Source organism: Syngnathus floridae, chromosome 12, assembly GCF_059516105.1.
Source record: "Syngnathus floridae isolate MCC-2025c chromosome 12, RoL_Sflo_1.0, whole genome shotgun sequence".
Classification (NCBI taxonomy): Eukaryota; Metazoa; Chordata; class Actinopteri; order Syngnathiformes; family Syngnathidae; genus Syngnathus; species Syngnathus floridae.
In genome coordinates this window covers 8,987,140-9,008,339 of record NC_142424.1, presented here as the reverse complement: position 1 = coordinate 9,008,339, position 21,200 = coordinate 8,987,140, and the positions used below count along the sequence as shown (strand labels likewise).

The window sequence follows — 21,200 nt, the reverse complement described above, 5'->3', positions numbered from 1 at the left end:
GATTCATAGCAAAGCCTTTTATCATTGTTTGATCAAAACCATCATATGTAAGCATTTAAATGCATTTCTGATTACTATTGTACATATATCCTTGTCATCGTCAATACTGCTGCATCCAATGGAAAGATGACAGAAAGATAAAAACACTCATTCTGCGCTTTGCTGTGTTGATGGCCTAATCATTAGGCCCTAATCCATATCTTGCCTTGCTATACTGCTGGAAAAAAGGCAAAGTGAACATAATTCTACCATTTGTTGCTTATTTCTAACAGGGGGACCCTGGGCCTCAAGGAAAACCTGGTCCTCCAGGACTAGCGGGAGAGAGAGGACTTGAGGGCACAAAGGGACTACAGGGTCCACCAGGACCCATCGGAAAAGAGGTTGGTGCATTGATTTTCTGTTTGAATGAAGAGCATCCTACTTTCAAGTTCTGAAGACTCATACAAATGCCTATTAAAGAGTTATGTTCACTCCTCCATGGTAGGGGGATGTCGGCCATCCTGGTGAAGCAGGAGATCCTGGATTCAAAGGAGAGAAGGTCACTTTTTCTAATAGCCTTAAAATATGTGACAAAGTTAAATGGCACTCGATTATATGCTTCCAATTGTTTAAACTGATTGTTGGCGGCAGGGTGAGGTGGGACCTCAAGGCTTTTCTGGTCCTGAGGGCACTTGGGGAGAACTTGGAGAAAATGGTGAAAGAGGCCCAAAGGGGGAGAAGGGCTATGTAGGATTAAGGGTGAGCCATTATTCATTTTAACATGTATTTTTGGGTAAAATGAGTAATTGTCAGCCACTGCAACACAGAAGGTAGTTATTATTTTACTGGTTCTTTTATCACAAACAAAATATTTAGGTTGCATTACCTGACATGTTTCGGCTAGTACTTCCGCCTTCATCATATGCAACCTAAATATTTTGTTTGTGATAAAAGAACCAATAAAATAATTGACAATTGAAAACAAAATGAACATAGTACAACTACAGAAGGTAGTTTTATACAACTCATGTTTTGTGTACTTAAATTTCAACATTGGCAAAAAGGTGTATGTTTGGTTTAATTTTAGAGTGACTAGAGTGATAAATAGAGCTATTGGAAGAGGAGTTTTGTAGCACACATTTTATGGTTTTCTGGATATGCATTTACAATACCATGAACAATGGCATGATTCAAATTGCGATGCATGGTGGTGATCGACAATGAATAGAGCCTTTTCGATAAATATTCAAACTTGTTTTCAGAATTTTAGTTCAATCTAAGAAAACATTTTTAATGGTGGGGTGCGATCCTTGCATCTCACCTTGAGTCTTTGAAGATGTACTGTTTTGCATTGGGAACAAATGCTAAATTTGATGTCTCTGTTTTGTAATGACTAGGGTGAACCAGGTCTAGCTGGAGAAGTGGGCCCTGCAGGTATTTTAGGGTTACAGGTGAGTCCATATTTGTTGCTTACCATGGCTATGAATTAATCATGCCAAAAGTAAAATGTATTCAATCAATATAGGATATGTCTTCCCGTTCAATTTTCCAATTTTGAATTTTTCAATACTTCTCTGGTGTGTTTGTTTGACTCTAAGGGAAGTGCAGGAACTCCTGGATCCCCCGGGCCAAAGGGACTTCAAGGACAAAAGGTGATATTTTATATGGGTCACTCCAGAATTGGACAACATTTTCTAGTATATGACATGACAAAATGTGTTTAGAACCTTTTTGTTTTCTTAACAAAAAGAGGTTTGATCCTAGTTTGTCCCTCAATTCTGGAATGCATCCCATGCACCACTCAGTTGCAGAACTTTAAATGACTTTTATTTACCTTCCCAGGGAGAGTGTGGTAATACTGGAACACCAGGACCTGAAGGCTCAAGAGGCCCTTTGGTAAAGTTTTATTCATATCAAACATTTTTTTTTCCACGCGCACAGGATATATTTGTGAATGTGTTTGCTGTGCTTGTGTTATATCTTATTTGAAGGGAAAAACTGGAGTGCGGGGCATCAGAGGAGACATTGGAAAACTGGGACCATATGTAAGTCAAAAATGAAAAAAAAAAAATATTCTAAACAGATTAGTTACCAAATGTCCCAACATCTGTGTAGATTTACCAAAAATAAATAAAAATAACACCAACCTACAAGACACCATCTTATATTACTACATAAGTCTTTCAAGATTCTCTTCTGTGACATAAACAGGGTCAACAAGGAAAGGATGGCCCTCAAGGTGACCCAGGACCTAAAGGTGAACCGGGGCAACCGGGAACGAAAGGAGAACCTGGAGCCCCAGGCCCGCCAGGGCAGCAGGTTATTCTACAAATAAAACAATGGCTACATTTACCCAGTCCATGTCATATGGAGCTGCAATATTCCTAATTAATTCTGAATCGATTACATGATGTTCTTCACCAAAATGAATACATTTGACCAAGTCGGTTTTGATTGATTTTGCAGGGAGAAGAAGGTTTACCAGGAATACAAGGTCCTTCTGCTCTTCCCGGCTTAGAGGTAAATGCAAATTTGCTAAATATTTTACCAAGGTTTACATTCAGAGGGCACATGGATTCGTTGCTTTTCCATGACCACTTTCAGTTTGGACTTTGTTTTTTTTCTGTTCAATAGGGAGCTCCTGGAGAGATGGGACCACAGGGCCCTCCCGGTCGCATTGGGAAAACTGTACGATTTTCAGTGTCTTTATCTAAAATTGTTGTCACGTTTTTATCATTTTTGCAAGCAGTAAATATTACTTTGCAGGGAGGGCAAGGAAGACAAGGACCTGAGGGTAAACAGGGCATGAAAGGTGAAAAGGTAATACTAATATGGTCTTTGTAGTATTTACCCTTATATATTTGTTTTGGAGTATAAAAGTGTCCTTTCACATCAAAATACATTCTGAATATTTGCATCAGTGTGCAAAAGATTAATGAAGTGACAAAGTGAATAAACAAATGAATAGATAAATAAATCATCGTAACCAATGCTGCATATTTGTATTCTGTTAAAATTTTGTCTATGTAGCCAAAGAATTATGATGACCAGCGATCTGTCCGGGTTCACTCAAGCAGCTGGGATAGGACTTTTCCATGACCCAAAAATTTGTGTTCCCATTAGCTATTGAGAGGAAGCCACAGACTGGTGATCTAAAAAATATATAGGTTGTATTGTAATCCAAATTTGATGCTGTTTCTATATTTGCTGGTCCGATATTGTACTAATTAAACCTTTTAAAATTCTTCACCAAAACTCTCCCAAAGGTTTCCTCCGGTCCTGCAACTTGATATGCGGTTGTTCTGATTTTGGGATATCAAAAAATTACAATACATTTCCATGTTCCCCTGCTATGTGTTTAAGTCCTAGTCATTGCTATTTTACTCTTACAGGGAGAGGACGGCAAGAGTGGTTCACCAGGAAAGATCGGTCGTATTGGGCGGAGGGTAAAACCTTATCTTAATTTTTGTCTTTGTGCCATGTAATGGGACTAAATACTTCAGGGATCTATTTCTGCAGTACAACTATATTTAAAAGCAAGAAGATAAATGTGAAAATATGTTTTGTTTATTATTCATGCAAAGTGCAGGTTGACTGCCCCTTTGTCATCAAGGCTCATCAAAATAGTTTTCACCTCTTTACTTTCTTTATTTCAAAACATGACAAACCTGGCTGCAGGGAAAACGAGGAAAAGCTGGAATCCGTGGAACCAGAGGCATCAGAGGTCCAAAAGTAGGTTATCTGGAAACAGCACCACATATTCTGTGCATATTTTATTAAAACTTCAACCACACTCTTAGAATAAATTTTGTTTCATGTCTCAGGGTGATAAAGGGGAAACGGGACTAGCAGGACAACTTGGCTGGCCTGGAACCATCGTGAGTGGCTTTTGTGTTTGTTTGTTTGTTTGTTTGTTTGTTTGTTTGTTTGTTTGTTTGTTTGTTTGTTTGTTTGTTTGTTTGTTTGTTTGTTTGTATTTGTGTTGTGGTGCTGAGAAGTGATTTTGTTTTAATACGGTTAATTACACAATGATTAGGAAGTAAGTATACTGTAACCTTTATCATCGAATTATGAAAAAATGTAATAATCACAAATGATGTGCTTTTTCGTATGTCCAAGGGTAACCCTGGTTTACGTGGAGAGAAGGGTGATCGAGGTGTTAAAGGAGGAAAGGGTGAAAAAGGTGACATGGGGCTATCGGGAATAGCTGGATTTGATGGCACTAAGGTAAGCTTTGGATGATTATTTATTTTGGGGGGCTTACAAGTGGCCCAAACTGTCATTTTTTGTGCAGGGGATCCGTGGACCTGTTGGGTTGCTGGGTGGAGTTGGTCAACAGGGAGAAAAGGTAAAGCTGAAGGAAAAGCAACTTACATTTGTTGTTTGTGATTATTTAAAAACAATTATTTTACATTATCCACTGATAAATGTCCCTGTTGGTCTGGTTAGGGCCTGTGTATTCACATGTTTTGGCAAAAAAGGATTCACATTAATTTAATAAAAGTTTCTCCCTGCTCTGTCTTCCACAGGGAATTATTGGTCCACCAGGACCAAGAGGAACATCAGGCTTGCCTGGCTTGCCTGTAAGTTATGTTGTTAATTTACTCTTGTGATATATTTCATGCAACATCATGGCCGTATCTTGTTTGTGTTACTTGTATTCTCCAGTGATTTTCTAATCATTATTGCGTTCAATTCCTATTTACATTTTGGGCCATCTGTCATATTGTTGTACTATATTAAGTGCTTAATAGCAGAAAGATTATGCGATGATTTTCATCCATGTCCATGTTCTTCTGGGTGTTACAGGGCAAATCTGGATTAAAGGTAGGAGATATACATTGGCTTATAGTTCAATAAATTAATATATTTTATTTTGAGTCATTGTTTGGTATATGTGTGCTTATACGCATGTTTTGATCATTGTTTTTTCTTCTCTTTGCAGGGTATGAAAGGCTACCCAGGTTTGCCTGGTCTGTCTGGCAGAAGAGGTCGCCCTGTAAGTTCAAAATATACGCTACTGCAGCTCAATTTTGACTTTCATCATCTTCCTGATTTTCTTAAGACAGTCTGACTGGCTCAATTCCGATAAGTATCCAATACAGTAATCCCTCGCTACTTTGAGGTTCACCTTTTGTGGCCTCGGTGCATGGCGGATTTTTATGAAAACAAATATTGCGGATCTATTCGGTGCATCGCAGCCTTTTGCATGTCACTTGGAGCGCGGGGCTGCTTTGTCTGCCGATATGACTTTACAGCACATTGAATTTTGACGTGCTTTAAGCAAAAATTGAGCAGTTTTTAATTCTACCAGATCCCAAAATTTGAATGACTGTTTTTAGAAAGTGCATTTGTGTGTTCAAAATATCCTACATTATTTATAAGGTTGTTCATAACCAGCTCAGCGGCCTAGTGGTAGAGTGTCCGCCCTGTGACTGGAAGGTTGTGGGTTCAAACCCTGGCCAGGTCATACCAAAGTCTATAAAAATGGGACCCATTACCTCCCTGCTTGGCACTCAGCATTTAGGGTTGGTTAAATCACCAAATGACTCCCACTGCTCCCCTCTCCCCCAGGGGATGGATCAAAATCACACGAGGATGGGTTAAATGCAGGGGACAAATTTCACCAAACCCAGATGTGTGTGTGACGATCATTGGGACTTTAACTTTTTTATATACCATCCGTATTGCTCCATATTCCATATTATCCATATATCCATATATCCATATTGTAACAATATATATACTTTTATGTATTTGCTTATTTATTTATTTATTTATTTATTCATTCATCTATTTATTTATTTATTTCTTTATTTAAATAAGAATGTTTCTGAAAGTCAGTTTTACAAAAGCGTTAAAATTACAAAAAAGCATTTAAAAGTACAATGCAGTGTTTAAAAATACTAAAAGTTGTATAAAATGGATGTTGTAACAGTATATTTTCTCTACATCGCGGATTTTCATCTATCGCGGATGGTCTTGGAACCAATTATCGGCGATAAACAAGGGATTACTGTATTTACAATGCGAGACTATACACTTTGAGTGACGTCACTAAGTTCACACTCCAGACAGACTATGGTCGCATTTAATGTTTTTGTCATCCTTATGTCTAGGGTCTTGCTGGCCTTCCTGGAGCTCCTGGACCATCTATAAACATAACTTTGAGAGAACTCAAGGTTGGTACAACATACGAACAAAAGTTGTGTTTATTTGAAAATGACTAGATGCATACCTTTTTCTCTTTCTGTTTAGGAACTAACGTATGTCTCTGACAAGCCCAATTACTCTTTAATCCAAGCTCTTCTGGAGTCTCTAGAGCAGGAGCTTCGACTATTGATGGATCCTCCTGATGGCACCAAAGAACATCCCGCCACCACATGTCTGGAACTTTGGCTCTGCCATCCAGAATATGCTAATGGTCAGTTAGCCAATACTCAAAATGTATTGTAAACACATTTTGAACTGCTACTAACTTTTTTTTCTCTAGAATTCTATTATATACTGTATTAAATGATGTTGATGTATTACACAAATTCCAACAATAACAAGTTTCCAGGTTTTAAAGAACTATCGGTGTGAATATGTTTCAAAGCGCAGACCTGAATATTGAAGTCTTACTGTGTGTTGTCTTTAGGAACATATTACATCGACCCAAACCAAGGCAGCTCTGCTGATGCTCTGCCAGCCTATTGCAGCTTCTCTAGCTCAGCTATACAGACATGCCTTTATCCTCAAGATTCTCAGGTCCAAAACTCAAGAACATAAAACTTATCGAGCCGCGTTCATGAGCATCTTTATGTCAATCATTGTTGATTCATTAGTCGCCATACCCATGAACTCCCAATAATAAGTCCACTGAATGGAATAATAGACTGTAACATTGCACAAAATGGCATTTTTAATCAACACCCTTTCTTTTTCTATCTTATTATTCCCTCCTTGTTAATGCCGCTAAATAGAGCATGTTACAAATTACCCAAAGGGAGTTCTCATTTCTGTAATTTGAGACTTGCTACTGACTAATAAAAGATGCAATAGTTGTACATAACTAATCTGCACAGGATACAAATGGGTAATTATGTCTTTGGCTGCAGTTGCCAATGAAAGCCTGGATGGAGGAATCTTCTGCAGAGGGCTCCTTTCAGTGGCTCAGTAGGCTGGACCAAGGATTTCAGGTATCCAAAACCTACATATTTAAATTGACAACATGTGCATGTTGTGACTGCTTTGTATAAGATATTAAATTGAATTAGTTATCTAATACCATGTTTAGCCAGTCATACCTAAGAATCTTTGTTTTGCGACTGCTTTTTTTTCTTTGGTTTTGTCATTGTAAGATTTAACAGTATGTCTCCTTTGATAAGTTTATCTACCCAGGTGCCAACTTGGTTCAGATGCGTTTTTTGAGATTGCACAGTAGCACAGCCACGCAGAAAATGACCTACTTCTGCCAGCCAGGACATAAATTGGGCCCGTCTGAAAGTGACATCAAATTCCTCACTGACACAAGAACGCAAAGTTTCCTTGGAGCAATTCAAGATTGTGTGGTATGTAAAATATTTCTGTTTTCTATAATACTAATTTGCAGCCAGCTGTAATGGTACCAATTTAGTAGCCTACAGATTTCATTTTGGTTTCAACCTAGTAGTGAAACATGGTTAAAGTTTGGTCTGGTTTTTAATTGTTGTGTTTCTGTTGTTTTAGTACTATTAAATGATTATTATTTTTGTTTTAAAATGACAGGAGAGTAAATTCTATATCATTTTCTTTCCATATCATCATCAGCCTGGAGAGAAGATGGTGTCAGGACCCCGGGAGTCAGTGTTTGAGTTTGAGGACCTCCACCTACTTCCTGTGAGAGATGTGGCACTATTTGGTGGTAGAAACTTTACACATCAATTTGGCTTCAGTGTTGGACCCATTTGTTTCAGTTAGAATAACTTGTCAGCTGAAGACTTTCAGGTCATGGATGCAAACACAGATGCCCCTTTTTTTGTCTTGGGGATATCATTTGATGCTGAATGACTGCTGTGTGCTCAGGCTGACAAAAAAAGTACATTGTTTACAGATGCTTACATGATGTAAATAGGGCTCTGATTACAGACATTGTGTAAATAATAATTATCAACTTCCACATAGTGCCTTGCTGGAAAATAGTCACTGGTGAACTTTTCTGTCTCTTTTCAAGGTGCTGATAAAAGTTTATTTATGAGTTCCACGTGCATTTAATCCATCTAAAACCTTATGTGGAACAATTTGGTGCTGTCTTTTGTCAGGCATACAATGAATTGTTTCATGTGTTTTAAGTTTTCATTTAAATATTTCTCAGGTTGGGTTTGGGGATTTTGTACGCCTGGGCGCTGAATCCACTTTTGTTCCCACATCACACCATATTTTAACTTAAATGGGATGGTTTTCAAATTATTATGAGAGAAGTGACATTCAGGTGGCCATTGTCGCAGAACAAATCTAAGTAACCATAAGTGGGAAACTTTACAAATGTTTATTACCTCATAATAGCTTCCCTATTTTCTTTTGGTTTGTTGGTGGTTTAGTAAATACGTTTTGATTGGCCTTATTCCAGACCTCAAAAATCAATGATCATATCAAAATATGTGGTGCTGTGCCAAATAATGTGTTTTTATCTGCTTGCTCAGTAAATAAAGCCAGCGTGAACATTCTGTTTTGCTAAGACCATTACTTAGTCGTGTGTGTGTGTGTGTGTGTGTGTGTGTGTGTGTGTGTGTGTGTGTGTGTGTGTGTGTGTGTGTGTGTGTGTGTGTGTGTGTGTGTGTGTGTGTGTGTGTGTGTGTGTTGTGTGTGTTTGTGCGCGCGCGCGCCTGTGTGTGTGTGTCCATCCATTTTCTATAACGCTTGTCCGCTCGGTGGTTGCGGGCGTGCTGGAGCCTATTCCAGCAGTAATCAGGCAGTAGGCGGGGGATGGACGCCCTAACCGGTTGCCAGCCAATCGCAGGGCATATATATATGAATATGATTATTTGAGAACGTCCTTACCAAAAAAACATTCTCATTTTAATCTCGTGCAAATATATAGACTGTAGGGGGCGCACAGTTTACGTGCGGGAACGCGAAGAAGAAAATGGATACGTGATCCGACGTCATATTACATGGAACGTACGGTTCCCTTATAGTGGATTTCTCCAGAATATTTTGTTCAACGTGCTTACTATTCATGTATAAGTCAGTGTCTTCTGTTACAGTTATGGATTTAATTGATTGAGCTTCACCGGTTAGTTTTTTTTTTTTTATGTCTCCTGTCGTAGGAGACTCTCCCCGCTAGCCAGCTAGCTAATCTTGTAGCTGGTTAGCTTTCCAGAGAACAACATCAACATCAAGAAGCCAAAAAGAATTTCAGGTAAGTGGCTTTAAATTCTACCCTATCAGGCTTTGTGGACGCGTGGAAACAAGAGAAACACAGTGACAGACGTTTTTTTGATTTATCTAAGTGCTTTTATGCTGCAGAATGCACGTATGTCAAGAAAATCAAACCAATAAATTGTTGTAGAATCCTGTATGAAAAATAAAAATGCATGAGCAGAGAGTGCGTGGTCGATTCTGGCACTTGGTAAAGGCAAGCCAAGAAGTACCATTTTCATATATATACCAGATAAATTCATGCAAGGCAAAGTTTACTGCTTTTGTGGTATAGCAACCAATAGTGTGTCTACTTTCCTTACCTGAAAGTATGCAATTGTTTTTGTTGTGCGTTTACTAAACACTTCAAATTGAGGGTCGATAAGATCCCATGCTATTTTTGCTAAGTTTTTCAATCAACACCATTACGAGATCTTAATTCTTGATTCGTCACCGATACTGACAGCAAATAGTGGTGCCATTAGATAAACATATTTTCTCCCCAAAACAGTGATCAATAATAAAAAAAAAAACACATACTCACATATGACAATTTTCCTTAAAATTGCATAAAATAAATGGGAGCTTTCTATTCTTCTCATCTTTGTTTGTTTCTGATAAAACAGCCACAAGAGGGCAGCCGATAACTCAGTTAGGGCTGGTTATGGTACTCGCCCCTCTTAAGCTAGCAGATAAGATTTTGCAGAACATATGGAATTTCTTTTTTAATTTTGGAGGGTAATAACATTTCTTCTTGGCTTCTGAATACAGTGTCAATGACCACTATCTTCCCTTCACTGATGACATGATGCATCCATCAACGAGAAAGGACTTCATCTCGCTTACGCTCACTGATCCAAACTGCCACATTTACAACAATGGGAAACACCGCAAACAGTCATACTGGAGGGTAGGTACACACACTCACTTGGACACAGATATCTCATCTGCTCATGTATTGTAGGTTGATGTTATGGTTATTTCACAATGTCAATTAACGTTATTATGATTGGATGCCGTGTTTTCATGGACACTAAAAATATTAATTCATTTAGGACTTGCGTCTTCAAGCATCACACTTTTGATTGGAACAAATTATTTTGACATATAAAGATAGACCAAATATACTCGGTAATGATAGTAGCTGGATAGGTATAGATAATAGTCGTGCCAACAAAATGTTACTCCGTCCATTTGTACTTCTAAATGTTAGTTACTTTGGATATTTTTCTCATTAGTGCTGCTAAGTTAACGCTGCACTATAGCCTCTAGACCGCACTTTTCTGTTTGCTGATATTGATTTTTAACACAAACTCAATCATCCATTTATCTGTACAATGTTGCTATATATAGCACTGTGTGCGAGCAGATGTGATCCCATAAATGCAACATTAAAACAAGACTGTCAGTCAAGTATTTTGCATCGCTGAGTTATGGCTAAAAAAAAATCTAACAAATGGAATCAGGTTCCTGTCAAAGACCTTGGGTTGTTTGTTCTTCACAAAACAAATAGAACTTTGCCCTTAGGCACCTTATTACACTTAAAAAATGCAGTTATTTGTTTGTGATCTGTATTTATCTGAAATTTTATTATTTGTCTTATCTGTTTATTTGTCCTTTGTATATACTGTAGGAATTTTAGTATGCATTGCCCTACCATTTTTACAAATCAGACAACTTGACTGTCAGAAGAATTTCCCCTCACCAAATGCAAAAGACAAGATAATGGCTTTTTGTTCAGTGTGCCGCATCAAATGTCAGCATATTTGTGTGGTAGCAAAACATGCATCCCACTGACTAAAGATTAGACTGAAGGAGGAATCCATGAGAACAAACATCAAACGATAAGGAAAGTCGCAAAAGAATAATGCAGTTAGGTGTGAAGTATCAATAAATGACAGGTTTGATGCAGTTACTGCAGACAATGTACATATTATAAATCAATGTTAGCTCATTTTAAAATTTAGTGTTTTGTTACATAAGTGAACCCCGACCTTGGTTTACGTGCCAACAGAAATGGAAGCAGCTGTCTCGACTGCAGCGAAGCCTTATCCTCTTTCTCCTTGCTCTCACTCTCGTATTGGCACTCCTCTCTTATTCCCACATATCAAAACCAAGAACAGGTAAGTGGCCTTATTTGAATGCACATCACGCTCGGTAATCCGGTTGCAGTAGTGGAAACAGTCAGCTGGATTTTGCCCTTAATGAGATAGCTAATGACGATTAATCCTCCGATATTGCCATTTCTTGTAGTCATATTGCTAGCGGTTTAGAAAAGGTTGATTCACAATATCCCAATTTAGCTAAACCTTATGTATGTGTTTCTTTGCCTGTTTTTAGATTTTTCAAAAAAGGAAGACTGGCTGGAAATGAATAAAGATGAGCTGAAGCGTGCATTTCCTGATTTGAATCTTAAACCAGTTGTGAGTCCACATTCTGTGACTGACCCTAAAGGACCAAACATCGACATTTTTCAAAAACCTCCCATAAATGTGAGAAACATTTCTATGTATATGTTCCTTGAAACCATAGCAACACTTTTTCTGGACATGCACACTCACAGAACGTATGTAAGGTAACGGATTAGGAACAAATGACATTTTTATGTGTATATTTTAATATGGTCTGAGCACAGAAAGGCATAACCCGCACCCTATATTTTAAAATGGTCTGAACACATAAAGGCAAAACCCGCACCCCTTCAATGTCCGCAGCTAATTAAAGTGGTGCTTGTGTAGTAAATTGAAACATTTGCTGTGCATGTCAACAGAAAAAAATTCTTAAGAGAGGACCACCAAATCTTCAGAAAAATGTAAACGTTTCACACACTTTTGTCATGGGAAGACAAGAACAAGTACAAGATGAAGAGGAAAATGGAAAGAAGCAAAAAAAGTTGGTCAGGTAGGCTTTTTGCCTATGAAAGCATTACTGATATAGTGTTTGCAAGCTGCATTGCAGTGATTGAAGCATCTTTTTACTGGTACTTAAAATTTACAGTCCCACTTTTAAAGAACTGTACACGTTTTCTTCTTTTACTCAGCTGGAGAGGAGCAATGATTGAAGCTGATCAGGTATCTGAGCCTCCACCCTCAGCTATTGAGAAGGTTGCTGCGGGTGTCCCGGTACCAGCGATCCCAGCCGCAACTGTCCCAGCCACTGGTCAGTGCCAAATTTCCTTTGTTGGCATTCTTACTACAAGATAATGTTAAGACCAAACTATCGATGAGGGAGCTGGAATTTTGTGACATAAGAACCTATTGCCTTTAACGTTTGTTTTCCATTTCCAAATGAACCAGTCCTATGGAATTAGTATGATAACTTCCGAAACATAATTTTAAATAGAAGCTAGGATTTACACTACTCGTGGTCCTAGCAAGGGGTGTACAAAATCTATTTGGTATTTTACTTTGACTATGGCCTTTTTTTTTTTTTCCTCTTTCACTCTCACTTTGTCTTTGGACAATGAGTTCTTTTTTCACAAGGCCCTCTTTCTGTATTTTGTGCATTGATTATTTGAAATTTGGCAAAATGTCCTTCATCTCTAGAATGACAATTGTACACACACACACACACACACACACACACACACACACACACACACACACACACACACACACACACACACACACACACACACATATATATATATATATATATATATATATATATATATATATATACATACATACATACATACATACATACATACATACATACATACATACATACATACATACACACACATACACACACACACACACATACACACGTATGTATTTTTATTTTTTTTATCCCAAAAAGCACACACAGCTACTTGCATGCTATACAGCACAACTGACTCAACGACTGGATGCGACTTAAGTTATTATCCTCCTGCCTTTTTGTTTATAGGTGAATCTGGAGGTGTGGACAGGCTGGAGGCCGTGCGTGAAGCCTTCAGACATGCATGGAAGGGCTACAAAGACTACGCCTGGGGCCACGATGAACTCAAGCCCATCTCAAAGTCGTTTAGCGAGTGGTTTGGTCTGGGTTTGACCCTCATTGATTCCCTGGACACCATGTGGATTATGGGCCTGAAAGAAGGTACTTTGTTAACTGGAAATATTTCATGTGAACTATTTTTTTTAGGTGGAACAATTCCTAAATGAATGTTTTGATATGAAGAATAATTCAAATATCTTGATGACATTAAATAGGCAAGTTAAGCCAGGTTGTACTGTAATTGTTTATAATTTGGTCATCTTGCAAATCAAATGTGACATAATTAAATCAGAATCAGCTTTATTGACCAAGTTTGTGCATGCCAAACAGGGAATTTGACTCCAATTGTTCTCAGCCTCTGTACAACATTTAAGTGACTGACAACATTCAGGTAACTAACAATATTTAAGTGAGGAGAACAAGATGTTATTGCACAGTGATGACTTTGAGTCTCTATGAGTGGTGAGAGTTCATCAGAGCGACAGCCTGGGGGAAGAAGCTGTGTCTGTAGGTATTGGCGTACAGCACTCTGTAACGCCGTCCGGAGGGGAGTAGTATGAACAGACTGTGTACTGGGTGAGAAGGGTCTGCGGAGATGATACTTGCACGTTTCCTGGTCCAGGACATGTAGCAATCTTAGATAGATAGGAGGTTGGTCCCGATTATATTTTTTCCGCAGACCTAATTGTCCGTTGCAGTCTGTGCTTGTCTTGTTTGGTGGCCGATCCAAACCAGAGAGTGATGGAGGTGCAGAGGGTAAACTGAGTGATGGCAGTGTAGAAGGTTTTCAGCAGCTCCTGTGGCAGGTTGAACTTCCTGAGCTGTCTCAGAAAGTATAACCTCTGCTGGGCCTTTTTCCGGACGGAGTCTATGTGGCCAGTTCAGGTCCCGGGAGATTGTGGATCCTAGGAACTTGAAGGTGTCTGGTGGAAATAGCATTGCTGAGGATGGTGAGGGGTGGAAGTGGCGATGAAGTCCACTGTCATCTCCACGGTTTTGAGGTGCCTGCAATAAATGTTATGTGTCGTCACACACTTGATCGTCGTCACACACTCATATAGCTCTGTACTAACTTTACTGTTTTATTTTCATCATAGACTCATACATTTTTGGATGGCATTCAGTTTGACATTGTTTTTTTTGTTCAGAGTTTGCAGAGGCAAAGCAATGGATAGAGCAGAAGCTTTCTTTCAACCAAAATGTGGATGTGAATCTTTTCGAGACAACCATTCGTATCCTTGGTGGTCTGCTGAGTACCTACCATCTAACAGGAGACCAGCTGTTCCTGAATAAAGCTGTGAGTCATCCCGCAAGCAACTCTTTTCTGTTTCAGCGGGTGCCTTTTTTGTTAAAAGCCAAACTCGCTCTTTGTTTCGTTGTTGTGCTGACGTTACTGTAAGTAATTTATTTAGGAATTACAAGCTGTATCAGAAAGTTATCATGACTGGTGTCACAAAATATATCTTTCAAACCACAGCAGAGTTGCACAGAATCCTGAAAGGAATCCTTCCTGGAGTGCTTGAGGATGTAGCAAAGACGGCTGGGAAGCTGCAGGGGGTTATTGTTAAATTAATTGTAAGGACATCTTGTAGTCTGGTTTTGAAATATGTCTTTAGTGGTACCAGTCCTGCAGCTTTTCTGACATACCTTGTGTTTTCAAGAAACTCAATTTGACGGCGCTGCTTACAGAAAGACCTTGGGTCCAGGTTGATGCCTGCCTTCAAAACACCTTCTAAGATTCCTTTCTCTGACGTGAATATCGGGAAGGGAACAGCTCACCCGCCTCGATGGACGACTGATAGTTCCATGGCTGAGGTCACAAGCATTCAGCTGGAATTCAGAGAGCTGAGCCGTCTCACTCAGGACCCACAGTACAAGGTCAGAAAGGCAGAACATCACCAAATCTGGTGTAGTGTGTGTTGTGATATGTGTGTCATGTTTCTAATTACCTAATGTATGATCTTGACGCAGTGTCATACAAACATGTTATTTGCATTGTAGGTGCACATTATCCCTGTTCCATTTACAAAGAAATATGAAATGTGCCCCTCCAAAAACTTTTTGTGAAACTAAATACTTTAGTGGGTTGCATTGCGGTCCGTTTGACGATTAGATTGGGGAAGAAAACAAGTCAGTCACTGTTATAAAATAAAAAAAGATTTAAAAGGGAAGGGAAATCAAGTTGTGCTTTGGTGTGCTGCTATTATGACTGTGGGCAAGCAGGCTTTATCTGAACAGCAAGGTGTGTGGAAATGTAGGTGACATTAAGCAGATTAACTTTTTTTTTTTTTTTAATACACTTATGTATTCGTGACATGAAAATCCTTTTCAGGAGGCCGTAGACGAGGTAATGAGGCAGGTCCACAAGCTGCCGGGCAAACATGATGGTCTCATCCCAATGTTCATCAACACCAACAGTGGCCAGTTTTCTCACAGAGGCATTTATACATTGGGCGCCAGAGCTGACAGCTACTATGAATACCTGCTCAAGCAGTGGCTCCAGGGAGGCAAGACTGAAGATGAGTGAGTGAGGACATCTTCAATGGAACATAAAAACAGACACACATTTTATTAGTATCAATCTGATGGTCTTATTTCTATTCTGCCAGGTTGTTGGAGGACTACATTGAAGCAATCGATGGAGTGAAAAAACACCTTGTCAGACAAACGGGGCCACGCAAATTGACCTTTGTTGGGGAGCTGTCCCATAACCGCTTCAGTCCCAAAATGGTAGAAATGCAAACAAAGACGTGCCAAATATTGAAACTTTGCTTGTTCGGATGGTATAAAACTTCTTATTCATGTTTTGAAAAGCTTTGTGTTACCTTGTCATTGTATTTAGCAATGTCTACTTTGTACATCTCGGTGGGCCACTTATCCAGCTATTGATTTTAATTGGATACATTGGAGTCAAACTCAAAATGATCAACTTGTAAATATTTTTCTTCTCTTCCAATCAAATCCCTCTTTATTCAGGACCACCTGGTATGTTTCCTACCCGGGACCCTGGCACTGGGAGCCCACAATGACCTTCCAGGGGACCACATGGATTTAGCTTCACAGTTGATGGAGACTTGTCACCACATGTACAAACAGATGGAGACTGGACTTAGCCCAGAGATTGTGCATTTCAACCTACATGCCACTGATAATAATGACATTAATGTCAAGGTAAGGTTTTACATCCCTTAACATTTTTTTAATTTTGCACTTTCTAAAGGTGTCCTTATAAGAGTTACTGTCTTATTTCTTTGAATACCTTGTATTGACCTGCAATGCATTTCACAATTTGCGGTATTTTTTTCCGTCCAGTTTTGTTATTGGGGGCAAAAAAAGAAGGGTATACAGGATGTATAGATTTTTTTTGCATAATTTACATTGCATGACTTCCTAGTTAATATTATTTTGTGATTGCTGTGTCGAAAGATTTTTCTTTTTGCTGTTCTGTTTTTTTTTTTTTTTTTAAATATAGCCTGCAGACCGACATAACCTGCTGAGACCAGAAACAGTGGAGAGTCTGTTCTACATGTACAGATTCACAAAGGACCCCAAGTACAGAGAATGGGGATGGGAAATTCTGCAGAGTTTCAACAAGTATACCAAGGTAAAATGTATGAACAGCTACAGGCTTCCCAAAATAATTTAGAGATCCCTTGTACATTAAAACTTCTTAACAGCAAAATAATTTATTAGAAGATAGAAAATAGTATACACACGTGCACAAAATACTCTGTAGCCCTCTGTTAATGAAACCAAAACCCACACAATGGTTACAGAACTAGCTTGAATCTAAAAGTACAAATAACACTGGTCAACAGGTTGTTAGAAATTGTTTTAATCAGAGAAATGTTTCTTGATGATTTTTTTTTTTTTTTTTTTTTTTTTTTTTTTACTAATTCCAAACCAACCCTAGTTTTTATTTCTTAAGCAGATCAGGGGATAATAATGATGTAATAATTAATAATAATAATACGTATGAATTAAGGGTTAGAGAACTTTGGAGTATTCAGCTGTCTTCAAAACATACATGGACTTAAACTTAAATATTACCTTCATAAAGACAGAATATATATATATATATATATATATATATATATATATATATATATATATATATATATATATATATATATATATATATATATATATATATATATATATATATATTTTTTTTTTTTTTAAGCCACTCTGGTATATTGTTAACCTTGCTCGCAAGCTGATTTCCCACAGTATTTGTGAGTTCACCAAAACAACAATATCGATCTTGTACTGAACTTGCTTATTTTCTCTGAGCCGAGCCACCGGTGGTACGGACCAATCACAAAGCAACAATGTGTTTGGGGGCGGGGTATGTGGCGGCGCCGAAAACAACAAGCACTATGGCCGGGGGAAACAAAACAACCAATCAAACTTTGCGACAACCAGTGGACGAATGCATGGACGTGGCAATTCATTCTGTTCTCACAGTTACTCAGTTTCCTTTTGGAAGAAGAGCAGCGAGTGTACATTTTTTAGCTGGAAAAGAGGTTTGTGTTTCTTAAACTGCTTGATTAGCATTTACGTTGCCATGATTGGTCAAAACAGAAGTTTTGGTAGGCTGTGCAAGTTGCCACATCACGCAATCAGCGTGAATATTATGATATTGTGGGCATGCTAGAGTCTATCCCAGCAGATTTTGTGGAATAGGCGGAGTAAATCTTGTGGTAGCCAGGTAACCGCAGGGCAGCTCTATTACTGGACATTTTGTATTTGTGTCCTTTTGTATTCCAAAGCATCTTTTCCCATTAATTTCCTCACAATAATACATTTGAGCCACCTGAGCACCAACCTGCTTATTTATAGGTTTCAGATGGAGGCTACACATCTATCAACAATGTCCGTGACCCTGAGAACCTGGAGCCCAGAGACAAAATGGAGAGTTTCTTCCTGGGTGAGACATTGAAATACTTCTACCTGCTCTTTTCTGATGACATGGATCTTCTCAGTCTGGACAAATATGTCTTCAACACCGAGGCCCACCCGCTTCCTATATGGCCCTCGCCACCCAAGTGATGGCACCATACAGGAGATATGTGTTTCAGTCCTTGTAAGCGTCTTGGCGTTCGTCAGCCAGGTGCCCTGTCAAGCTACTGGACTGCTGTGTTGGTCAATGACCCATGGGGGAGCAGGCTACCATTGCTTTGGTACGTTTTCCATGTGGAGGAATTTCTGTGAAATATTTCTCAAGGAAAAGCGCTGAGCTGGTCTCTGCTGTAAATAAAAAGGTTTGGAAGTGGGCCTGGGATTTGTCATATGTGGAAGGTCTTTATCCTCTGAGGGGCATTGATACTTCTTGTAGTATGTATGAACACCAAGTGTGTTTTTGACTCTTGACTATGAGAGGGTTGTGAAGTTTCTATTTAAACAGATTGCTGTCAGTTCTTGTATGCAATTTGAATCTTAAATACATGTTCGTCTTTTGGACAAAATCCTCTGCTGTATTTGTTAAGTCACTAATTGTCAGAATCTTAATCTTGTATTTAATTTCAATTCATTGCTAAAAACCCAACAGACTTTATTGTACAAAAGCTAGTTCAATTAGCAAAATGTTTATAGCCAACCATTTCATTCATACAGGTATTTTTACATGGCGCAAAAAGAACATGAATAACTGCTCTGTACTTAAGCGTCACCAACCCCTGCAGGCTTAAGAAAGAAAGATTTGTGTGTCCACTTTGTTAATCATGTCGTATTGGAATGTCACCAAGATATACTGGATGCCAAAGAGCTGGGAAGCCCCAGAATGTGTTTACTCACCAAGAACTGCTAATAGCAACAAAGAGCCAAGTAGATGCAAAATTCATTTTCAAATTGATGTATTAAAAAAAAAATAATAATGAAAGGGAATGTTAGTATTTAGATCAGGGGTGGGCAATTCTGACGTTGGAGGCTTCCTGTGTGTTTTATATGCCTGCTGCAACACATCTAGGAACAGGGATACAAAGATAGAAAAGGGCTCCCATAACAGTGGGGGAGACTTAAACTGCCCAAAAGTCATGTTAAGGTGAAGAATTTAGGAAAACTCCCAAATTTGTTTTGTTGCTCTTTTAAGTAATTCCCAAGTGGTTGTACTTCACCCCTGAATAGCATCGGCGCCAAGGACATCTACGTATAAAATTGTGATTCAAACATTTCTTAAGACGTTCTCCTCTCATGGCGAAGATCCAATCTGCTCATGTTCTGATTTAACAGAGGTCTACACACTGAGCCACATAACTGAATGTGCACTAAAGTCACCCATGCTATCCTGTGCCTGATCTCTGTTGTCGTGTATTGTTGCTGCAGGCTTATGAAGCGGCAGCAGTCACAGTTTGGCTGTTTTCTATTGATTGTAGTGTGCAGCTGACAAAATGTAAATGTACATATTTTGTATAAATGATTTTGAACTTGCATTTCCTGCTCCAACAGCAATTTTAAGTTTGAGCATTCCACTTTTAACATCAGAACCACTGCCATATTTGCACCTTCTTTCCGTTCCATCAAGATGCCTTCTATTTTACCTGCAACTAATGTCTGCTTAATAATTGATAAGTTTTTGACTTTGTGGAAAAATTGTAAATAACCTAATTAAATATACATACATTTCACTTCTACAATGACTTATTTCACACTGTCATGCTCTTATTGAATTATCCCTAAAAGACGATATATAGAGCTATTAAATGGTGATCTTTTACCACAAAGCTATGAAGGTTTTCAATCAACCTTGAGATTCAACAAATGTTTAACAAATGTGTCAGTTAATGAAGTGTGTGCGTCAAGCACAACCATTTGGAGATTTCCTTACACTTAACTCAGTTTTTCAAAGTCAAAAAGTCAAAGTCTACTTTATTGTCAATTTCTTCACATGCCAAGACACACAAAGAGATCGAAATTACGTTCCCACTATCCCAGGCTGACAAGACATAGTTCACAATGTACATACAAGTAAACAACACAAGAAAAATAAAACAAGAAGGCACAATCAATGAATAAATAAGAGTGATGAATAAATAATAAATAAATAACACAATAAATACGCTACGCAGAAGGGGGAAGAGAGTTCAGGATCCTAACAGCCTGGAGAATGAAGCTGTTGGTGAGTCTGGCGGTGCGGGAGCACAGGCTCCTGTACCTCTTCCCAGAGGTTTTTATCTGTATTTAGACATTTAAGAATGTTACTAATCAGGCTTCTCGGTCAGTGATCGATCTTTACACACGGTAATCTTGAAAAAAATAAATAAATACGGCTTAAAAAAAAAATACTGCCAGACTTTGATTTCTTCCAGCTCTCAGCGATGTCATCAAAAAACCCAATTGACTTCCTATCAACACATCCTAATGACAAAGGGATTGAAACTAAATTAGCCGTTTAATCCTTTATCACTTTAATTCATAGAAGACTGTAATTTTCTCATTTCACCTAATTGAATCATCACCAAGCAATTCACCTTCCAATGGAAAATGATAATATATACCTGGAGAAGAATACAAAGAATTTTTAAACAATAAACACCAGAGATTTGTTAGTTTACCCCTTTTTTCCACATGTTCCACATTCATATTCCCAACACTCATCACTGCTTTCCTCTGCCTACAAGACGAGTAGTACCGTTTGTTTTGTATGATATAGTGAGTACTGTATTTGTTTTTACAAAGCCAGCTAAACAGCTAACTTAAACCTAAAACAAAAACATAGCATCTACAGTATTTGGAGCCTAATCCTAATTAAGACAGTGTACAGTAGGTGGTGCCAGAGACTCATTTTGTCAACAGGGCAATTGATGGATGTATAGACAGACAGACAGACAGACAGAATTAGCTGGATGGATACTAGACCT

The 21,200-nt window shown here is 38.5% G+C and overlaps 2 protein-coding genes and 1 long non-coding RNA gene across 5 annotated transcripts in view; 2 read left to right on the top strand and 1 right to left on the bottom strand.

Moving 5' to 3' along the window:
• LOC148389987 (uncharacterized) overlaps positions 1-8,666 on the top strand; it is a 65,029-nt gene extending 56,363 nt beyond the window's left edge. For all 3 annotated transcript variants that reach the window (XM_088391278.1, XM_088391279.1, XM_088391280.1), the window contains 25 exons: positions 273-380; positions 485-538; positions 631-738; positions 1,377-1,430; positions 1,578-1,631; positions 1,822-1,875; positions 1,971-2,024; positions 2,191-2,298; positions 2,446-2,499; positions 2,614-2,667; positions 2,746-2,799; positions 3,372-3,425; positions 3,658-3,711; positions 3,804-3,857; positions 4,099-4,206; positions 4,274-4,327; positions 4,509-4,562; positions 4,789-4,806; positions 4,925-4,978; positions 6,099-6,161; positions 6,238-6,403; positions 6,620-6,729; positions 7,080-7,160; positions 7,350-7,532; positions 7,771-8,666. In XM_088391278.1, the coding sequence (XP_088247404.1) occupies positions 273-380; positions 485-538; positions 631-738; positions 1,377-1,430; positions 1,578-1,631; positions 1,822-1,875; positions 1,971-2,024; positions 2,191-2,298; positions 2,446-2,499; positions 2,614-2,667; positions 2,746-2,799; positions 3,372-3,425; positions 3,658-3,711; positions 3,804-3,857; positions 4,099-4,206; positions 4,274-4,327; positions 4,509-4,562; positions 4,789-4,806; positions 4,925-4,978; positions 6,099-6,161; positions 6,238-6,403; positions 6,620-6,729; positions 7,080-7,160; positions 7,350-7,532; positions 7,771-7,920 (1,959 nt within the window). In that variant the 3' untranslated portion in view covers positions 7,921-8,666. The remainder of the gene's footprint in view (positions 1-272; positions 381-484; positions 539-630; positions 739-1,376; positions 1,431-1,577; positions 1,632-1,821; positions 1,876-1,970; positions 2,025-2,190; positions 2,299-2,445; positions 2,500-2,613; positions 2,668-2,745; positions 2,800-3,371; positions 3,426-3,657; positions 3,712-3,803; positions 3,858-4,098; positions 4,207-4,273; positions 4,328-4,508; positions 4,563-4,788; positions 4,807-4,924; positions 4,979-6,098; positions 6,162-6,237; positions 6,404-6,619; positions 6,730-7,079; positions 7,161-7,349; positions 7,533-7,770) is intronic.
• LOC148389986 (uncharacterized) lies at positions 106-9,967 on the bottom strand. Its single transcript, XR_015861574.1, has 3 exons — positions 9,905-9,967; positions 3,648-3,720; positions 106-518 (listed from the first exon to the last, which is right to left on the bottom strand). It is a non-coding gene; the product is annotated as an uncharacterized LOC148389986 (long non-coding RNA).
• Positions 9,036-19,967, top strand: man1b1a (mannosidase, alpha, class 1B, member 1a). The gene is made up of 15 exons (XM_088391281.1): positions 9,036-9,186; positions 9,270-9,361; positions 10,132-10,270; positions 11,375-11,483; positions 11,701-11,852; positions 12,131-12,261; positions 12,401-12,519; positions 13,252-13,443; positions 14,490-14,638; positions 15,031-15,219; positions 15,674-15,864; positions 15,951-16,071; positions 16,318-16,512; positions 16,814-16,945; positions 18,184-19,967. The coding sequence occupies exons 3-15, from the start codon at positions 10,166-10,168 to the stop codon at positions 18,391-18,393; spliced, it is 1,995 nt and encodes a 664-aa protein (XP_088247407.1). The 5' UTR covers positions 9,036-9,186; positions 9,270-9,361; positions 10,132-10,165; the 3' UTR covers positions 18,394-19,967.
• Positions 19,968-21,200: the final 1,233 nt, after the last annotated feature.